The 19,723-nt window shown below is 39.0% G+C and overlaps 1 protein-coding gene across 1 annotated transcript in view; it reads left to right on the forward strand.

The window, feature by feature from the left end:
* The window catches only part of UNC5D (unc-5 netrin receptor D), a 71,826-nt gene that overhangs the window by 43,154 nt on the left and 8,949 nt on the right, over nucleotides 1-19,723 (forward strand). Inside the window, exons 8-13 of the mRNA XM_032204017.1 lie at nucleotides 2,339-2,524; nucleotides 5,416-5,793; nucleotides 9,446-9,530; nucleotides 14,457-14,625; nucleotides 16,268-16,495; nucleotides 17,836-17,985. Of these exons, the coding sequence (XP_032059908.1) occupies nucleotides 2,339-2,524; nucleotides 5,416-5,793; nucleotides 9,446-9,530; nucleotides 14,457-14,625; nucleotides 16,268-16,495; nucleotides 17,836-17,985 (1,196 nt within the window). The remainder of the gene's footprint in view (nucleotides 1-2,338; nucleotides 2,525-5,415; nucleotides 5,794-9,445; nucleotides 9,531-14,456; nucleotides 14,626-16,267; nucleotides 16,496-17,835; nucleotides 17,986-19,723) is intronic.

Consider the following 19,723-nt stretch of genomic DNA (forward strand, 5'->3'; position numbering starts at 1 on the left):
AAATTGGAAGAAACGGAAAGGTAACTGTTTGTGTACTTTTCTTTCTGTACCTGATAAAAAGAGAATAAAATGGAGGTAAAACAGTCTGTGATTAACTGGGGGGCAGGGGGAGCGAATGGCTGCGTGGTGCTGGGTTAAACCACAACACGCTGCCAGCTACAAGCTTACTGTCTGGAATTACAAACTTTGAGCCTAAACAGTTCAGAAAAAAATATTTTTCTCTAGTAATTTATTAGTAGAGTGTGTAGCAATTGTAATATGCTAAGAATTCGGATAAGAGCTATTTATTTCCATGTTCATTCAGTTGTGATTACTTGTCTGACATGCCATGGAAGATGGATTTATTCTGGAAGCTGTTATTTGCACAGAAACTAAAACTTGGTGACTTTTACAGTTTTCTGGAGGCAAAAAAGTGCTAAAAACTGAAACATTTTTCGATATGAGGTTATTTGAAAATTCAACAGCTGCAGAAGTACTTTCTAGGCTGAATAGGTGGCCCTAGTAAACCTGATTGCAAAATGTTTATTTGTGGTTGAATGGGACATTGGAAATGTTGAATTGAGGGTGGCTGGGAAAAGTTAGAGAATGGGAAGGGAAGGGTGGCTTCTCTTAAGGAAGTTTGACCTCAACTGTTAATTTTACTTTTGATTCAGCTGCCCAACTTAAAATCGATTGCATTGCCTTATTCATGGAAAATCTCCCATGTGCTTCAGCCTACTTAAAGCAGTGTTTTCCTACTCAGTTTCCTTGCTGTTGCAATTCATATGGCGTTTACTTATGTGAAGAGTACAGTTGGACTTAATTATTGCATTTGGCAGCGGTTGTGCCTTCCCAGAAAGTTTCAGCTGCTTGTATTGTTAGTTGTCAGACATTTGGTCTACATAAGATGCTGGTGAGCCAAGAAAATAAGCTTTTCTGATGCTGCCCATAGGTAGTAATTTTCTTCGTTTCAGTGGTCTGAAGTTTCATATTCATTCTAAAAATTCAGCTAAAATAAAGTTATCTTTTTGCAAAAAATAAATTGTATGCACAACAGAAGCCTCCTCCCAAATAGTAATTAAGTAATTTCAATAATTGGCTATTTATTAAATGCCAATTTTGACTTCCTGCCATGCTTCTGTACATTGCAGTTTTACTTATATTGAGTAGTCTGTTTTTCCTGGTTATTTTTTTTGTCACTGTCACTTGTTATAAATAAACGCACTTTTTGTACCAAATGCTCCTCACTTAATAGCAAGAAGCAACATATAATGGGATAGCAGATGATGTACAGGATGAACACATGATTATCTCTTCCTCTAAACTGGAGTTTGGCATTAAGGGAACTATCTAAGGACCTGCTAAGTGTACTTGCCAAGTAATTTAATTTCATGGTACGTGGTCCCAAATCCCAAAAGATCTGGAACAGCGGGACTGGATAATTCAATTACATAATATTGCAGGTTTCATTTGGATTTATTCTTTCAAAGAAATAAATTCTTATCTGCTGTAAAAAGTCTGAAGTCTTTAAAAAAAAACAAACCTTGGTTGTAAGCTTAATACGCATGGCTGCAATCACAGGAAGGGCTTGGTTTTGGTTTCCAACCTGTTTCTAAAGACAGAGCGGGTGCCAGCAGGAATCCAGGAAGATTTGCAGGATATCGTCAGCCATTCGCCAAGCTTTGAGAGGATGGACTGTTCCTTCTTAAACTAAAGCTTGCACAAACAATAAAGAGTGGAGAAGGACCCAGGGCTTGGAGAGGATTCCCTCAGGTTTTTCAGAGGATTCGTGACCTCTTGGATTATCTCCAGAACTCCAAGCGAAAACTTAAATGTCCCTGAGAGCTGTCAGTAGGTGAAAACCATGCTGGTACCTAAAAGAGCCCTCCCTAGCTTCAGTTGTTCCATGTTTTCTCTTTGAAGGGCTGTGTTTCCATACTTTAATCATCTCCACTGGGCTGGAAGGGGAGATGGTGGCACAGCCCGAGCCAGCAGTGTGCTGATGGGAGGGCTGGCTGGTGGTAAGCACCCTGCTGCTGACTGCTAAAAGTCCAACGATTCTGCTTAAAAAAACCTGCAAATATCATGATGCAACAATCCCTAAAATGATTTAAGTGTACCTATATGGAGTGACGTATCAGGAAATTTGCTTGTGCTTTCAAAGGCTGCCTTTTCAGTGCTCTTTTGTGCACAGTTCCCTCCTGTGACCTGCTCTGCATTTGTGCCTCAAGCTCTGCTTCCCCGGCCACGTGTCTGTGGCTACACATAAACACAATCCCCTTTGCTCACGGCCAGCTGGGACCAGCCAGGGCATGTTCGTGAGCTTGGCTGACTCGGAACCTGCTTTTTCTCCTTTCAGATATAGAGAATGCCAGTGACATTGCCTTGTACTCCGGCCTGGGAGCAGCAGTCATCGCCGTGGCTGTGCTGGTGGTCGGCGTCACCCTTTACAGACGGAGTCAGAGTGAGTACGGCGTGGATGTGATTGATTCATCTGCACTGACAGGAGGCTTCCAGACATTTAATTTTAAAACAGTCAGACAAGGTTAGTGTTGTGATTTCATTTTCTTCTCTCCAGAGCCCCTACTACAAAGAGATACTAAGCTCATGCTCAGGACGGGCTGTGGGAGGGCATTCCAGCGTGATGCGAAGCAGACGTGCCCAAAGCCAGGGACAGGTAGCTACAGTCTGAGGGTCAGGATGTGGTGGTTAGAACAGTAATGTCTTTTGCTGTCTCTGCTACTGATTTGTCATGGCAACTTGGACATATAATCTTTCTTGACCACACTCTAAGTGCTTTACAAATACTGTCACTAGATTCTAGGCTGACATTTCTGACTCACAGGGAAAGGAAAAGTATTTGTCTTTAGTTCCTTCCTACTCAGCTCTTCTGCTTTCTTTATTCCCTTAAAAGTGATTAGATTTTTATTGTATCATTAATTTGAGAATCCCAGCTGTACATATTTTGTAAGTAACTGTTAGCATAGGCTGAGGTCTGTCGGAGATAAAGGCATGTAAACACCTATTGATTTTCATTTTAGTTTTTAAAGACTTCAGAAATCCACCGATACAATAAACTATGGAAGAAATAAAACCTTTTACTAAAAGCAGCATTCAGGTGGTTTCTGAAATTATATTTCCATTGGAAAAAAACGTGGAGGGATGGAGATAAATTCAAGTTTTTAATTAGTTGTGTAATTCTCAACAAATGCCTCAATAACTTTTTCCTTTGTTGTTCAGTTTGCCATGAAAGACTCGTTTTGAGGTTGGGGAATGAACTGTTTGATTTCATGTTTCAAAAGTATTAGTTCTGGGTGCTGAAAACACCCGAGACAGCAAATTTCTCTTGTGCTGGGATGCTGTTAGTTCAGTTACTTTTGGTTCTCTGTCTGTGGGTTTTTTAAATATGAGTATTTGTAAACTAAACAATTCAGCTAAAACAAAGACCAGTTCTCTGTTCAGTTTGCTACAAAAGGAGAGCACAGTACAGACAGAAGGACAACAGATAGCGTAAAGGACAATAAAAAATGAGGCTTTTGTGTAATTCTATTCGGCTGGGTCTGTAGGACCACTAGATAAGTGTATAAACAGCGAGATGCAGTCTGTTTCTTTTGAAGCCATCTAAACTGGATAATGTACAGGGAAAATCTCTTCTGTTATATATTGAGAGCAAAACTATTGAAAGTACTTTGAGAGTGGGCATTTGAAATGACACTTTTAAAAAGAAAGTGGAGCTGCAAAGCAAGCCATCAGAGCTGTAAATTTGTTTTCACCTGAAATCATACAGAATGCAGCTCCTTGCCTAACAAAAAAAAATAGTGCAACTTCTTGAATGCTAAAGCTGTTACTGGCCATTTGTCTGTAATCTGAGATTCTGTGCTACTTTGCATGGAGCTACACAGACTGAAATGATCCAAATGTTATTCTTTGGAGAAATTTATTTATAATTTTAGCTACCCAACCTGCTGTCCCTTTAAAAGGATCAAGTTTTCAAGGTTGAAACATTTAGAAAATTAGTTGAGACATCCTATATTTGCTACCAAAAAAAAAAAAAAAAGGCACAGCACAAACAAAAAAGACCAAACCATGTAAAGAATTCAGGTTCTAACAGCAGCCAGTGTTTTCCGAGCTAAAATGCTCCTAGATATACAGCTGGGGTATTCATCCTCCTATTACTCTCTTGTCCCACTTTCTGTTCAACCCAGTTTCCCTCAGGCAAAAAACTATCCTTTTGTGTAAGCTCACTGAAAAGGTCTGCAGGAAGTTGTGTGTTCACACAGTGGGTTTTAATTTGAAAAAATAATAATGCACTCAAAAGCAAAAGTTGCTGCTTGGATTCATGCACTTTGGAATTGCCTGAAGTGCAGGAAGCACACTGATCAAGTACCTGTTGGATCCATTACATTGTTTCATCTGATTTTAAACATTGCCCTCTGTAATTATATGATATAATAATATACCCTATATTATATTCCGTTATATATAATTATGTATTATATGATGTTCTCTGAGAATATGAGAAAGGAAGAGCAAAACAAAAAGGAAATGGTGGAAGGGCCAGAAATAGATTCGTGATTTAACATCTTAAAGCCCAGTTATGTAAATTTCCAATGCCTACCCTGGTATTTTGCTTTAATACTGCGTAGAGCAAAACGGGGAGAGCTTTTACTCTCCAAATACAATTCTTTTTCCTATGACTGCAGTATGTACTGAGTGCATCAAACAAGTTAGTATTAGATGCACATTGGCCAGATCTCCTAAGTCTTACCTGTCTAACTCCAATTTATATATAGGTGGGGAAATCAAAGTGCAGCTGAGTACTGCTTGGGATTTAAAACTGCATCTAATGGTTCACTGAAAGTGACAGTGAAATACAGACTGGATTTTTTATTTGCAGGCAGTTCTTAAGGACAGAGGGATTCAAGCTCCAGACATTGCCAAGGAGGAAGGAATTAGCTGTAGCATGCTTGGTACAGGCTGAAACTTAGTCTGGACTAATGGGACACCGAAGCAGGTGCACATGCAGTGTCATGCAGTATACCAACAGTTCCACCAAATTTGCCATTTTTAAAAAAGAACACCGATCGTTACATGGATAGGATATGAGTCATGGTTCTCAGGATGCCTAAGCCCATATGCATGTTATTTTTTCACTTCTCAGTGTAAATGCAGCTCATGTAGCTTAAGGGCATAGTTAAAATCAAAGAGATTTATTCATTTCAAGATTGTAACAGAAATTACTGCATGACCGGGACTGCAGGCCAGGAGTCCAGCTTACCACTTCTCTGTGCTTTATGAAGATCTACATAAAACGATGGAACATTCCCTTTCTCTAATATCATTTCTCCAGCTACATGCTGTCCAGATGCTTCACCGGGCACTGCTGCACACTGTATAACACAGGGACTAACTGCCTGATCCGCTTCGTTTCACCAGGTAACTCCCTGCTTTTGAACTCATCCATGCAGCCTGACTTGACAGTGAGCAGAACGTACAGTGGGCCGATCTGCCTGCAGGACCCGATGGACAAGGAGCTAATGACGGAGTCTTCGCTGTTTAACCCCCTGTCAGACATCAAAGTCAAGGTTCACAGTTCATTCATGGTTTCCCTAGGGGTGACAGAGAGGGCCGAATATCACGGAAAGGCGCATTCTGGAACTTTTCCTCACGGGAATAATAGAGCTTTTGGTACGATACAGTCTAGAAACAAGGCTACATATATTCAGAACCTGTCTTCTATTTCAACACAAAGCGAGCTGAAGACAACTGCCATTTTTGGACACCTGGGTGGTCGTTTAGTGGTCCCAAACACAGGTGGGTAGATCCTTTCTTATTAAAAGCATGTCCATAATTTTAGATGAAATTCACTTTGCCTGATGCAGTGTTTTATTCATTTATTCTGTGAATAAATAAAAAAGTAGGGTCTTCCTTAACACAAATGTTGGGAGTTATAGCATGTTGCCCACACTGGAGATGACTATGATAAGAACAATGCTTGGGATGAGAGTAAAAAGGTATTATACCTATTTGAACTGCTACAGATTACTGCCTCTCTTGTTGTCTTCAGCATGTAAGTCATATTAATCAAAGCTGTTGCTTACTTGGATCTTGATCCAAATGAAGCACTCACCAAGAAGGAGGTCGATATTGGATCAGGATCTTAGATAATGGGGTCATATTCAAAGCAGAGTCTAAATGCATCAGCATCTGACTGCGTTAACACTGTCAGACTTCGTTATATTATTGCAGTCTGCAGCATATAACAAATGAGACATCTCTGGAGAATAGCTTCCACTCTCAATGAAAACTCTAGTGTGGCTTTTATTAGCGTTTACTTCTGGCTTTCTGGTTTTTCTTTCTTTTAGCTTAATAGCTTGACAAAGTTCTGTAGTAGGGCACTTCAAAGTCAGCTGCCATTTCAAGGTTGGGCTATGCACTGAACCATTGCAGTAAAAATGCTCAATTTGCATTGTTTAAGTAGATAGAGATTTTTTGTGACTTCAGAGTTCTGTGAGACAGAATTTTAGACTTACAGTGTTTGTTAAATTAGATGAAAACATAGGACAACAAATTAGAATCTACTGAAGGATGTTAAGATCATTTTCCAGCAGCATGCTAACAGGTTATCTTTTCAACTCTTTTGATCTTTTTTCAAGGTTTCCTTTAAACTCAGCTTTGATTGCATTTGGTTAGTGTGTCCAGGCTTGGCTCTTCACTAGTTAAACTGAGTGCTTGGAGCCTTATCCTTCATGTTTCAGAAAATCAGTATTTTAAAGGTTAGCATAAGAAATGCGGTCTGTATTTAGAGATGATTTATAGAAGTATGTAACTCAGGGATATAATATTTAGTGCACAATCATGCACGACATATAGAATGAATACATTTCTCCACAGACTTCTTTATGTTCAGGAATGAATATTACAAAGCCACAGGCACTAAGTCATGAACGAGGAAGTCCTTCATTTATGCTGCTACTTAAAGTAATGATAGTCCCATCAATTAGATTATTTAAATGCATATTTGATCTACATGTACTTCCTTTTCCCTATTTTTATGTAAGATCAAATTTGTCAGTTGTAAATTATAGGCCAATTGTGTTGCAGCTCAGCTGAGGTTCTGCATGTATGACATATTCAGAGCATTTGAAATGCAGTCTTCTTGTACTGAGTGTGCTGTGCAATGGTTTCATTTCACTGCCGCCCAGTAGAAAGCATCCTTGTTAATTTCTAATTCATATTAGTGAATCAAAAGTAAAATCATAACCCTTTGAATCACTAGCTATTTTGTATATAAACCAAAAGCTTAATTTGGTTCGTTTTTTTCTCCATTAGGAAATGCCTTGTAATCCTAGAAGTAACAGATTTATCTCAAAAGCACAAAGAACTTTCAAGAAAAGTTCAAACCAAGCCATGTAAACATGGAGCTATGCAGATGACAGGATGTGTACCACTAAGGAATTTATTAAAAATATATATATATAGGAAAAGTAAAATTAAATAGAGAATGTAGAGGAGATTGTTCTGTTGCTGTATCAGATAAAAGCCTGGCAGGGTAACAGTTTTTTGGTGGCTTTTGTCCCCTTTCCTTAATCAAAGATACATGTTCTGTCTTGAAGGGGATCTTCCGGGTCCCCGTGCATGAAGCTACTAGACAGTCTATTAAGTTTTCCTCTATGAAGTGAAACTTGCCTTTTGATCATGCAGATAGCTAGATATATTCAGTCTCAGTATGTGGTTCCTTTTGGTCTGCAAGATAATAGGTCACTGAGGTGAGACTGAGATAATTTCATTCTGTCTCTAAGCTCTGTAAGCCGAGAGTGCATTTTAAATTTGGTTTAAGTAAAGCTTACTGTTACAAACTGATTAAAATTCATTTATCCACAGCCTAGGGTTACTTGAGAAGCTGCACAGTCCCTGGTACTTTTAACATTTCTGATTACTTGGCAATGAGAATTGGAATTCTGAATTGAGAATTCTTGAAAAGGAATTTAGATAAAATTCCAACTTTTTGTGGGTTTTATCAACCGCATAGGAGAATTAACCTCTCCCCTGTTCAAATGATGTGAAATACCTGCATTGATTCCAGATTTCAATGAGAAAATGCTTGCCACTTAATGATGGCAAAACACCATGGAAGAAATTTTTAAAAGCAAGGCTTCAAACAAATGTAACAACAGCTGAATCTCTGTAAGAGTCATACTGAGATCATAGTCATACATTTCACTGCAAGGAAGGAGAATGTGAACCTCACTCTCAGCACAACTAAGGGCACCTAACAATTACCAGTGTTGTTACTGAAAATGTTCATATATTTGAAACACAAATAACTTTGATTTGTAAGGAGTTTTGGTCTGCTTGACTGTACAGCGTATCTTGGCTGAAAAGTGTGCTGCCTTGGCTGCATCAGTACTGGAATTAAAAGAAGCCTGTTTTTCCCATTGAAATTATAATTAGCTAATTGAATGTTTTTGTACTCTAGCATTGCTGCTTCTGATGAAAGAACTGGGAGGTTTTCCCCATTCCCAATACACCCGGTTCATTTTTTATCATAAACAAGAAGATACATTAAAGAGAAAAACTGCACTCTATGGTCTCTTATCTGTTACCTAACATAAAAAGTACAAAAATTACTTCAAAGTACTTGCTGCAGAGGATTGTGTGAACTGCAGGGCTGGGCTTCATGGCCTTGCTATGTACTGTGCACACCTTCGAGTGGCTTCTGAGAATTCTGAACAGCACCTTCATCCCTGAAATATACCTCCTGGAAATCTGTCGGGAAAAAAAATCGAGTAGGTCCTGATATCAATGACATAAAAACATTTGGTATAGGAACAAAATTACTCTGAAGACTGTTAATAGACCAAAGACTTGTTCAACCCTTTGAGACTGGGACTATATTTAGGTTTAGATCTACCGTGGATGAAATGCAGTAGATGTAACGGAAACAAACACTTTACAATATAGGTTAAGGAAATCAAAATGACAGGGATTACACAGCACTGTATGGCAGCCTCATGGAAAGACTTTGTGGTCCCTTTTGTTTCCATAAATCATTCCTTTTTATCTAAGTGGTGAAGCAGACAGAGTCTGCCCATACCCAGGGATGAAGTCAGTCAAATGTAGACAACAAATCCCGCCTTATTCAGTGACACAAACCAACCCAAGTCCACTTTTTAAAAGCTCTGTCTGGGCAAGAGGTTTTTAGGCACAAGTCTGTATGACTCCCAGCTGTAAGACAGTAAAATGTTAATAATGGATCCATGGATAATAAGATCCATGGATAGATCATATTAATAATGTATTTTTCCCTTCATCTGACAATGCTGCAGTCAGAACCACTCTTTCAGAGGCACTCTCTTAGCTCTAGTAGGTGGCCCTTCTAGATGCTGTAAATCAGAGGCCAGTTTTGGGGTCCTTCCATCCAGTGTCTTTCCAAAAGATAAGTGCTGCCTTTGCTCTGTTGCAGGAGTCAGTCTGCTGATACCACATGGAGCAATTCCTGAAGAGAGTTCATGGGAAATTTACCTTGCCATCAATCAAAGGGAGTCCAGGTATGAAGTATGTGAAAGAAACGCTTTAATACATGCGAAATCTGTGGAACTGGCTCATTTCATGGATTTCTTGTCTATGCTGTTTAAAGGAATAGAATGTCTTCAGTGTTGCTGGTGTTACAGCACTGCTGGGACATAATGGTATATAAATGACTATATACACAATACACATGTGTCTATATAAACGACAGAAAAATGATCTTTGCGTGGTATTTCTGTGAAATAGTATGCAAATGCTGCTGAAGGATGGGATGGGATGGGATACCTCACAGACTTTGATAAAAAGAAGAAACAGCTTTTTAAAAAAATGCAGGTCGTTGCTTTTTTATATTGGTGCTTCGTGTATGTGGCAAATGTCTGCCATACAAAAGAAACTTAGCTGACTTCTAGCTGTCTGTCATACAGAAGAAACCTAGGTGACTTCTAGATGCTTTTAAAACTAGATGCTCCGTTAAGATCTATGGCTTTAAATTCTGCAGTCGACCACACAGGTGGATGTGTTCATCAGTTCCTCTGTACCTGGTTCAGTTGCCTTCATTCCACATTAGAAGGCCAATGGAATTTGGCCCAAAGTCACTTGTTTTACAGTGGATCTTCCCCTTTAATTTTAGGAATAAGCACAGTTACAGAAACGCGTTATTTTAACAGCTTTTTGGTCACCATTCCCATAGACTGTTTACGTCCTAGTGACTTTAATTTTGCACAACATAGATTACAAATAATCGAAAGTGCTCTGAACCCTCTTGTTTGTTTGAGCCTGCCAGCACCACACATCAGTGTAACCCAAGTTTAGTTTGCTTGGCTGGTTCACCAGGTTTCAGCTAGAAGCTGATCAAATGCTCCCAGAGGGTAAAATTACCAAATTGGTACGTAATTAAGTGTAATTCAGGAAAGGATGACAGCTTGTTTAGTCTAAGTGTAGCATCTCACTATATTGCTATCCTGATTCAGAAGAAAAGTAGAACTTACAAGAAGCTGGCCTTATTGTTGAACTGTCAAGATTGGTTGAACGTGTTCTTCATTTTTAGATGCAAAGTTGTTTTTTTCCTCAGTAAGACAATTCTTATCTCGTGGTGGTTTTTTTAGGAGGTAAATTTTAAGAACGAAAATTGAAAAACATGAACTGAAAGATACAGAGCTGCCTATAAATTTTAAAGCCTGGAAATATTTTCGAAAAATTTATCTGAAATCTGTTTTGATTTTTTTTCCCTCTGATATCTGAACTCCTTTGTGAAAACTTCAATATTCCATCCCCATCTGCTGCTATGGGTTTTTGATCATTTTCAGTGAAAGATTAAGATATGTAAAAGGAAGGAAGGAAGGAGGAAAAAAAACCAGCTGTTTTATCTGCACGGGTTCTGCAGAAGTGAGTTAAAATAGGTTAATTAAATACAAGCAGCAGATTTTGCCTACTGTTTCCTTTTTTTTTTTTTTTTTTTTTTGTGGGCAGAAACATAGGTTGCAAACCAAACTTTAAATTACCATAGAAAGGTTTTTCTCTCCTTCTTTTTTAAAGTGAATTTCTATAAAATAAGACAAAGGCAAACGTTCATTTATGTTTTGCATTAAAATATTGTTATTTCTCTTGACATAGTTGAGGCAACAGTGATGTATCTTTTGCCTATCTGCACTGAGTATGATAAAACAGACTTTTCTAACAGCTGCAGATCGTGCTGACGTGCAAGGAGCAAGGGCTCTCTTTTGTTGCCCGTGGGCTTCTGCGTTCTGATGGTGGGAGGAAATGCCATCGGTTTGGACTTAGTACCTGATTTGTATGTGGGATCCAGGATGACAGGAAGGAGTACCAAGCCACATTGCAGAATTGCTCAACAGTCATACAGTCTCTCTTCAGTTACCCCTAAAATGTAGAGAGGATTGTTCACCTGGACAGGCACAGTGCGCGGAGGTGGAGGAAAGGTAAAATAGTGGCTTAGAGAAGGAGGTGAGGAAAGCTGTTCTTTACTTCACAAGCTGAAGATGTATGGCCATTAAAAACGCAGTAGGTCTTGTTGTAGGTTCTGAATGAAGTCTTGTCCACATCAAATTACATTCAGTGAGGTTTAATTTAATACAAAAGTTAGCCAGATCAGTAGACGCATACAAGAATGAAATTCTGTGTTGCAAGTATTTGAGGTCACCATAAAATGCGCCTGGAGACAACAAGGATCATATTGTTCGGGTTTAAATTGTTTAGGAAGTGGGTAGCTGTCACTCTTACTCTAATCTTCATTTAGCTATTAAGGTAGGTTGGTGTGAGATATACATGAAAGACATAATTATAGGAACAGAGATTGCTGGAGGAACTGATAGAGCAACTTTGAATTCTCCGTTACAGGGGGGGAAAATACAATCTGTGCACTACAGTTCTGGTCATGAGGTTATCAGCTGGTTTTGCTGTAAATTGATAATGTCCTCTGTGGCATGAAAAAGCCTTTGTATCCTAAACAGAAGACAAAAGTTTAAAAATTTTTAAGTTTAAAAACTTAGCAAACCAGTGATGGAGATGATTGTCCCTCCAAAAAGACACCAAACCAAAAAATCTCAGGGTTATTGAGTTTTGCTACAAAGAGTGCTTCTGGCAGATGGAAGTTGCTAAAGACCACCAAAGGACTCCTTACGGAGAAAAACAGCCAAACTAAACCTCCAACCACCGTACACATGCTTTGATGTTGGCAGAAAGTCCAGGCTATTGATGTCTGCAAAAAAACAACAAAGTTATTGATTCTGGCCCAAGCGAGAATTAGAGTGAAATGTCTCTCGCCTCCTTGCATAATTCTGACTTTGTTCTTAAGCCGGAAAGCCAGAGCAGAGCTGTGCTGGGCCAGGGGAAGCTGTCTGCTACTTGTGCCTCGAAGCAGAACACCTCAAGCTGCGTCACTGCAGTTCTGCACGGGCTGCAGGGATGTGCTGCCAGCCGGTGGTTCGCTGCAGTTACAGAAGTGTCACTCAGGTAACAGGATTGGGACGTGCAGGTCCCAGCACTGCTGGCCAGGAGATCTTCTCGCTAGGGCCATTCAGCCAAAACTCAGCCAGTCTGCAGGGAACGTGCACGAAATGACTCACAGCCCCTAGGCCACTGTTATCACGCACACAAATTCTCCCCACCAAGGAGGGAATACCTGCGGAGTTTTGTGTCATTCTTGAAGCTTGAAAAATCTGAGCTATTTTTGATAGGAATGATGAGTAACAGCGGAAATAAAACTGGAGTCACATCCTCCAAATAGGAGGTGTGAGGCTGAAAACAAGGTAACCTGTATTTTGCTCCTGTTATTGAGGATTGTCAAACTTTGTACTGGGAGTAACTTCAGCAGAATTCGTCTCCTACCCTCCCTACTCCAATCTTGCCTTTGTGTTTTAAGCGTTTGTCACCAGCATCCACTTGGCAAAGCACTGCCTGTTGTGCGAGAGAGCAGCACCAACTAACTAAGGGCTGACTTGCTCACTGGCAATCTGCTTTTGTTACCCCTTCCTGCAGCTGCAGCAGAGCAGAGCTAAGGACGTGAAGGCACCAGCCTTTGCTGAGGTACAGCAGAGAGAAAGCATAAGACCAGAATAACTTACTGAAAAAGAAATCTGTATGAAAGTTGGCTTGAGGGTTTTTCTGAGACATTTTTTAGTTTGTGAAGAACTCTGGATGGTTTCTTAAACCATCTGGAAAGAGGTGATTTGGGGGAACTGCTGGAAGGTTTTATTTTTAAGGAACTCAAATACCATTTGCAAAGGGTAGCAGTGGTTGTTAAGTGACGTTATTTTTTTCCAGAATCGGTGTTTTCCTAGCAATGAGGGAGTTGTGAAAAATTGTTTGCCATTGCATAAGCAAGTATTTTTGCTTGAACTGTGCTTGGAATAGTCATTCTGACGTTAGTTCAACACAACACACATTCCCATGCGTTGCTAATAGCGCTAAGGCTGCTGCTAGTGCTTAGATGCTTTGCTGCACCATGGCCTGCAAGCGTTGGCTGCTTTGTGCATCCTACTTTGCCCTCTCCTCTCTGCTCTTATGCACACTCATGGCTTGAAGAGAAAAAGGGCAGCTATGGTTGAGTCTGTTTGTGCTTTATTTTGTTTCTTTTGCCCTAATAATCCTACAAATGCTTAGAAGCACTGAGGCTTAGGGAGCAATTATGATACTTGAAAAAAAAAAAAAAGCAAAACTTGCATTGTTAATGTTGTGTCTCATCTTGCAGACGAACTCAGAAATTAAAGGTATAGAAATGTAGGAGTGCACTCAGCATAGGCAGTATGGGAGGGTTGGTTCGTTGCCATGCTGCTATTGCACAGCTCTGTGGGCTTGTTAGCTTGTGACATGGCAATGCAAGTACTGACTGGAAGGGAGACCACGTGCAGATATCTTACTTTGCTGACTTCTAATTTAGAACCAACATTTCTATTCAGTGGTGTCTACTGTAAGTTACCTATCTTGTTCATTTAGTAGAATATGAATGTGTTTTCAAAGCAGGGAGATCAAGCTCAGTCTGGAAAAATTCATGAGGCTGTGCTTTTAAACCATAATTTGTTTTATCTTCACTACTGTGAAAATATCGTAGATGACATTCTTTGCAGGCAGAATTAGATGGCAATATTACCAGCTGGTGCGTAAAACAAGGCTTACTTGCATAGAGTAATTTTAGTGTTTCATTTGGTTTAAACAAATTGAAATGTATTTTAAAGACCAGAATCCTAAACTGACCAGCCAATGATTTCAGTAGATGTGGCTTAATAGTTTTGTTTCATCTCCTGCCTCCAATTCTATGTGAAAATGAGTGTTGTAGTTGGCTTGCTCTATCTTTTCTGTACCAGATGAATGAAGCACTTAGATTTTTCACTAAAATATTTTAAATTTTTTATATTGCCATTACTATAAATACATTTTCCCACATTATTTAAAAGATCTTAAAGATGGTCTTACTTTCCTCCACATGCCAGCCTACAGCCAGAAGGCACAGATGTTCTTCTAGGACCAGAAGTAACCTGTGGCCCCTCAGATGTGTCTGTCAGCACTCCGTTTGCCTTGACTATCCCACATTGCGCAGAAGTAAATTCAGAGCACTGGAGTATTCACTTGAAAAAAAGGACACAGCAAGGAAAATGGGAGGTGAGTTCGGACTTCCGCTCCCACTTAAAAGGTTACACTAACAATGGAAACATGATTACTCTTAATCAGGCAGGAACTGGTCAAAGATGATTCAAGGGACAGAATAATTGGGTGTTTCAAAGAAATCATCTTTTTTCTTTTCAAAAGTAAGAGGATTTTGCATTTTGTTCAGAAGTAGCTGAACTCTGTTCAAGTGCTGTACTAAAATGTGCAGAAAAGGGTCAATTTTATGATCTAGCCCATGTTACACAAGAAAGTATTCATTTTCTCAGATCACTTAATAACAGAGCCAGTAACCATTTGCTCTTGAAAACACTGTTTGGATGTTTTATAGCTCCCAAAGAAGCCTAAGTCTGAACAGAACATGATATCCAAGCAAGAATTTATCATGACATAAAGAAAGTTATGGCACTGCTTAAAAATATACAGTTCAAGTTCAATGTTTTTGTTGGTGGTGGGTTTGGTTTGTTTTCTTTTAACCTAGAAGGATCCTCCTGATTTAAAAACGTCTCTTTGTACATGTCACTTTAATGGGCATTTGGTGATCACCCTGTGCTCATCACCTCTGAAGGATTAGTGTATGTATGTTAACTGAAATAATCTGCTTTTTTAGTTCAAATATATTTTTATTATATACTGATTTATTGAGGAAATTAAGCGTTGTGTATTCACGACATGGGCATTTGATCATCTCTGTCTGCTCATCTGCATTTTTTTAAGCCCATTGGCCATCTTTGACCAAAACTGCTTGCTAGGCAGGTATACACACAGGATAAAAGGAGCAGAATTTCCCAGCTAAGATGCTCACTGTACATGGTATTAGAACCATGGTACCCAGTACCAAGGCACAAGTCCATCATTGATCACACTTTATTGCACTGCTAGTGATGGAACTGTTTGATTCCTAGCATTGCAAGGAAAGAAACAGTAGTTAAACATTCACGCATACCTGAACTCACTCTGTCCTTTTCCTCTAAACCACCATGCTGCTTGTTGCTCTTGTTTAAACCATTTCAAATTCAGCTTCATTTTCCTACTTAAGTTCACTCAATGCTCTGTCAGCTCCAACAGTGTCAGTTACAAGCATCCTGGAAATAATGAGGAGTGTAACACCAGACTGTAGACTGCTCAAATACCTCATCTAATGATGCTGTAATGCAGAACTAAGTGTGAAATACAAAAGAATGGGAAAGGTAGTTTTTTGATTGAGGTAAACATAACTGTAATGGATGTTCTGAAGGATGTCAAATACCTACTATCGTTCAAGGTTTGCTTATTGACTTTAATCTTCAAGGTAATTTCTTACCTCGACATCATGAAAAAATTAGCCAGAAAGTCAATAACACTTGAAAAAAAAATGCTAAAATTTCTTATGCATCATCATTATTATTATACATGTAAGCTGTACACACTGAATTCTGCACAGAGTTCCTATTGTTGACTCGGGGCTAAATGGAGACTGTTTACTCATATAGGTAGTCTACCTTCTCCTATTCCCTGAGGTCAACATCAGTTAAGAATGTGCATACTGGCTCTGAGGAGCACTTTACATTGCAGTTGAATAAATATAAATAAATGATGTCATGACTTCTATTGTCAAGGCCTATTAAATTTTTTTTTTTACCTGAATTTCATTTTGCAGGAAGTGATGTCTGTGGAAGAGGAAACTACTTCTTGCTACTGCCTGTTGGATCCTTATGCCTGTCACATTCTCTTAAACAGCTTTGGAACTTATGCACTTATTGGAGAACCCATCTCTGACTGTGCCGTCCGACAGCTGAAAGTAGCGGTTTTTGGCTGCCTGTCTTGCAATTCTCTGGATTACAATTTGAGAGTATATTGTATGGATAACACACCTTGTTCATTTCAGGTAAATTATTTCATTTCGATATTTTGGTTTTAATTATTTTTTCATAGAATACTAACATGCCTTTATTCCTGGGGATAGTCCATAGGCTACAGCAACAGTCCAGAATTCAAAATGAATAAGAACAAGAACAGTTATTTTTTATGCCACTGCTGCATGACTTAGTGCAAATCCTTTAATTTCTCTGCAGTGTTGTTTCACTTGTCAGTTTAGGAGCTTTAGGACTGCCAAACTGTCCACTCATTTTCTGCCAGGCAGATGCAAACCTGCTCTGCCTACATTCTAGACTAACCAGAAATCACAGCCATGGTTAAAGCAGCACAAAGTTCCAGCTGGGAAGCAGAGTGTTAGGCTGGGCTCAGTGCCTTGGCCACATGAGCACAGGCAGAGCCTGCTTGCATCTGCAGCTGAGTGCTACTCCAATCCAAAGAGAAAATGTAAGTAAGTCATTATCATTTGATGTATAGAATTTATCACAGTTATTACCCTTACGTTGTCATTAGTCACTTCAGGGTTTCCTCTCCTTTTTACAATCTGAGCAAGATTTTTTTTTCCTTCAAGAACTAAGTTATAATTGTTCATTTCCCCTTCCAAAAACAAAACAATCAATCAAACAAAAAATTGTCCCAAGTTCCAGCTGAATGTAAGAAAACACTTCTTCCTGGTACGAGTGACAGAGCACTGATGCATATTGCCCATTGAGTCTCCTCAGGAGTTATTCAAAACCTGCCCAGATGCCATCCTGTGCACCGTGTTGGGGGTGACCCTCCTTGGCAGGGGGTTGGACCAGGTGATACCCAGAGGTGCCTTCCAACCTCAACCATTTCGGGATTCTGTGTGACTTTCCTACACGGCATGCCAAGACAAAACAAAGAAATTCACTGGCTTTTAGATGGTGAACTCAGAACCTTTAACAAAATGATTTTCTTTTCAGAGCTGAAATGAAGACAGTTGTGACAGATGACTTTTTACTTCCTCTTCCTATTGTACAGAATAGAAACATGAATCTTAATGGAGCGCACACTAATGTCTATGTGCTTCTAATAAAAGCAAAGCCACTGAAAGGATTGTTAAAGATTTACAATAGCTTTGTAATTATACCCTTTATTAATACTTACACGATTCGTGGGCTAGGAGTATTTTCCTGGATGAGTCTGCCTGAAATTCGAAGGCCCAAATTCCTTCTTCAGTTATTTATTGAACACAAGAGATTAACTTTGACTTGTACATTCAGTTAATACAAACCTTATGAACTAGGCACCTTTCAGAAAGGTGAATTTTCATTAGAGTTGGTATTTGTTTCTAACACTTTAAAAATGTTTTTTTCTCCTCTGCCATTGCAGGAAGTGGTTTTGGATGAAAGACTCCAAGGAGGACAGTTACTGGAGGAACCAAAACTTTTGCATTTCAAAGGGAATACCTTCAGTCTTCAGATATCTGTCCTTGATATCCCTCCTTTCCTTTGGAGAATCAAACCATTTACTGCATGTCAGGTACTTGCTAATTTTATTTGTTGACATTGTAATACAGAGACAGTAAGAATTTGCACTGGTATAGACATAACACAAGTAAGACAACTGTCTCCCCTTTGTTTTTGAAAGGTGAGGTTTTAATCTCAAGGATACAAGAAAAAATGTGTTGCGTTATGATTTTGACAAATACAGAATGAAACATTTCTTATGTAGCAGAATGCTTTAAATTTTTCATTTTGAAGAAAGCAAGCTTGTACTTTTACCTGTTTCAATTACCTCCAATGGAAAGCCTATACTCATGTTAAAATTTATCACTATTTTTGATGTCTTTGTCATTCCAATTTCTATACTGCTATGAATATACGTCTGAAAAGGAGAGGATATATGTCAGCATTTAAATGTCACGAGTTCAAATTATGGCATGCATATTCGTAGAAATGATTAAGAGCAAATTATTTTTCCTGTAAGACATTAATTAGAGAGGCTGTTGAAGACAGGAAAGTATAAATCAAAACAAAAGATTTCTAAATGTATTGGTTACTGGAAATTATAAGCAATGTGCTGGCAAATAGAGCGAGCTGGTCTTTTAAAATACAGAACTTAATCAGACTACGTAATCTCCCTTTCCCAGAAGCATATAGAGAGACAGTTGTCTGTCATAGAGTATTTTAGCCAAAAAAAATTGCTTTTAATGTATTGCCATATTCTCCAAAGTATGAGTATAATGGACTCTGAAAATGATAGTGATCTGTATCTAAATTCCTTTATCTACGAGAACATGAGGATAATTCATGATGCAATTTAAGAAATTAAAGAAACAACTTCATTCTCAGCTTCATGTGAAGAACAACTTGCTTTTAAGTGTTTTGTTTAGTCTGTTCACTTATTTAGAGTTTAAAAGATAAACCAATCAGTATTAGGATGCCCCACTAGTAGATCAAATACCTAGCACTCTTCCTAAGGCTGTGTACATCTTCTAGGAATAAATGCATTGTTTACAGTATACTTAACTCAGGCAGTTTTGTTCTCTGTTGGCAAGTAATAGTCTAGAGTTTTCAGTCAAATTAAACTACAGGGTGCTATTAAAACAAGTCGTGATAGCCAGTGCAAATTGATCTGTAGTAATCTTTACATGTTGCCTTGCTTTGCTACATCTAATGCAAGTGGCATGGTCCAAAGTAGCTGTTCAATTTATTGCTTCAAGATAAAACCAAAAACTAAAAAGTCAGATGAGGGATCCATAATCTGTGGAAGAATGCTTATGTGCTGTGTTTGCTCTAAGGAGGGCTCTGAACCTGCTGGAGATTTTGATCACAGCAGGCACGACCCAGTCTCTCAGCAGGAACTCAGCGTTAAAAAGAAGCATGTGCAAAACCTCTGCTGACAGAGGGGTCTGACACAATGCTGGTACTGAAGCCAAATAAATATTTGCATTTTATAATTGGGTACAGTTTGAATGGCTTGGACAGCTGAGAAAGACAGTAATTGTCTCTAGCAGAAATGCAGAACGACTTGCACTGACTTTGTATTTCCTTCTCAGGGCAATGTTTTGTGAAATGTCCCAAGTCTGTTGACAGCTGTGATTTGGTTCCAGACTGTTTATATATAAAAGAACCCATTTCTTTATGGGGTTTCTTCCAGTGTTTAATCATTTTCTCTCCTACGAGCCAGCACTTCAAGAACAAACTGGCTTTAAGAGTTTTGCTTGCCTAGAACAACTGAGATGGGCCTGTTCAGTTATCGTCTGTTTAGTCCACCA

This window comes from Aythya fuligula, chromosome 27, assembly GCF_009819795.1.
Source record: "Aythya fuligula isolate bAytFul2 chromosome 27, bAytFul2.pri, whole genome shotgun sequence".
NCBI classification, from domain to species: Eukaryota; Metazoa; Chordata; class Aves; order Anseriformes; family Anatidae; genus Aythya; species Aythya fuligula.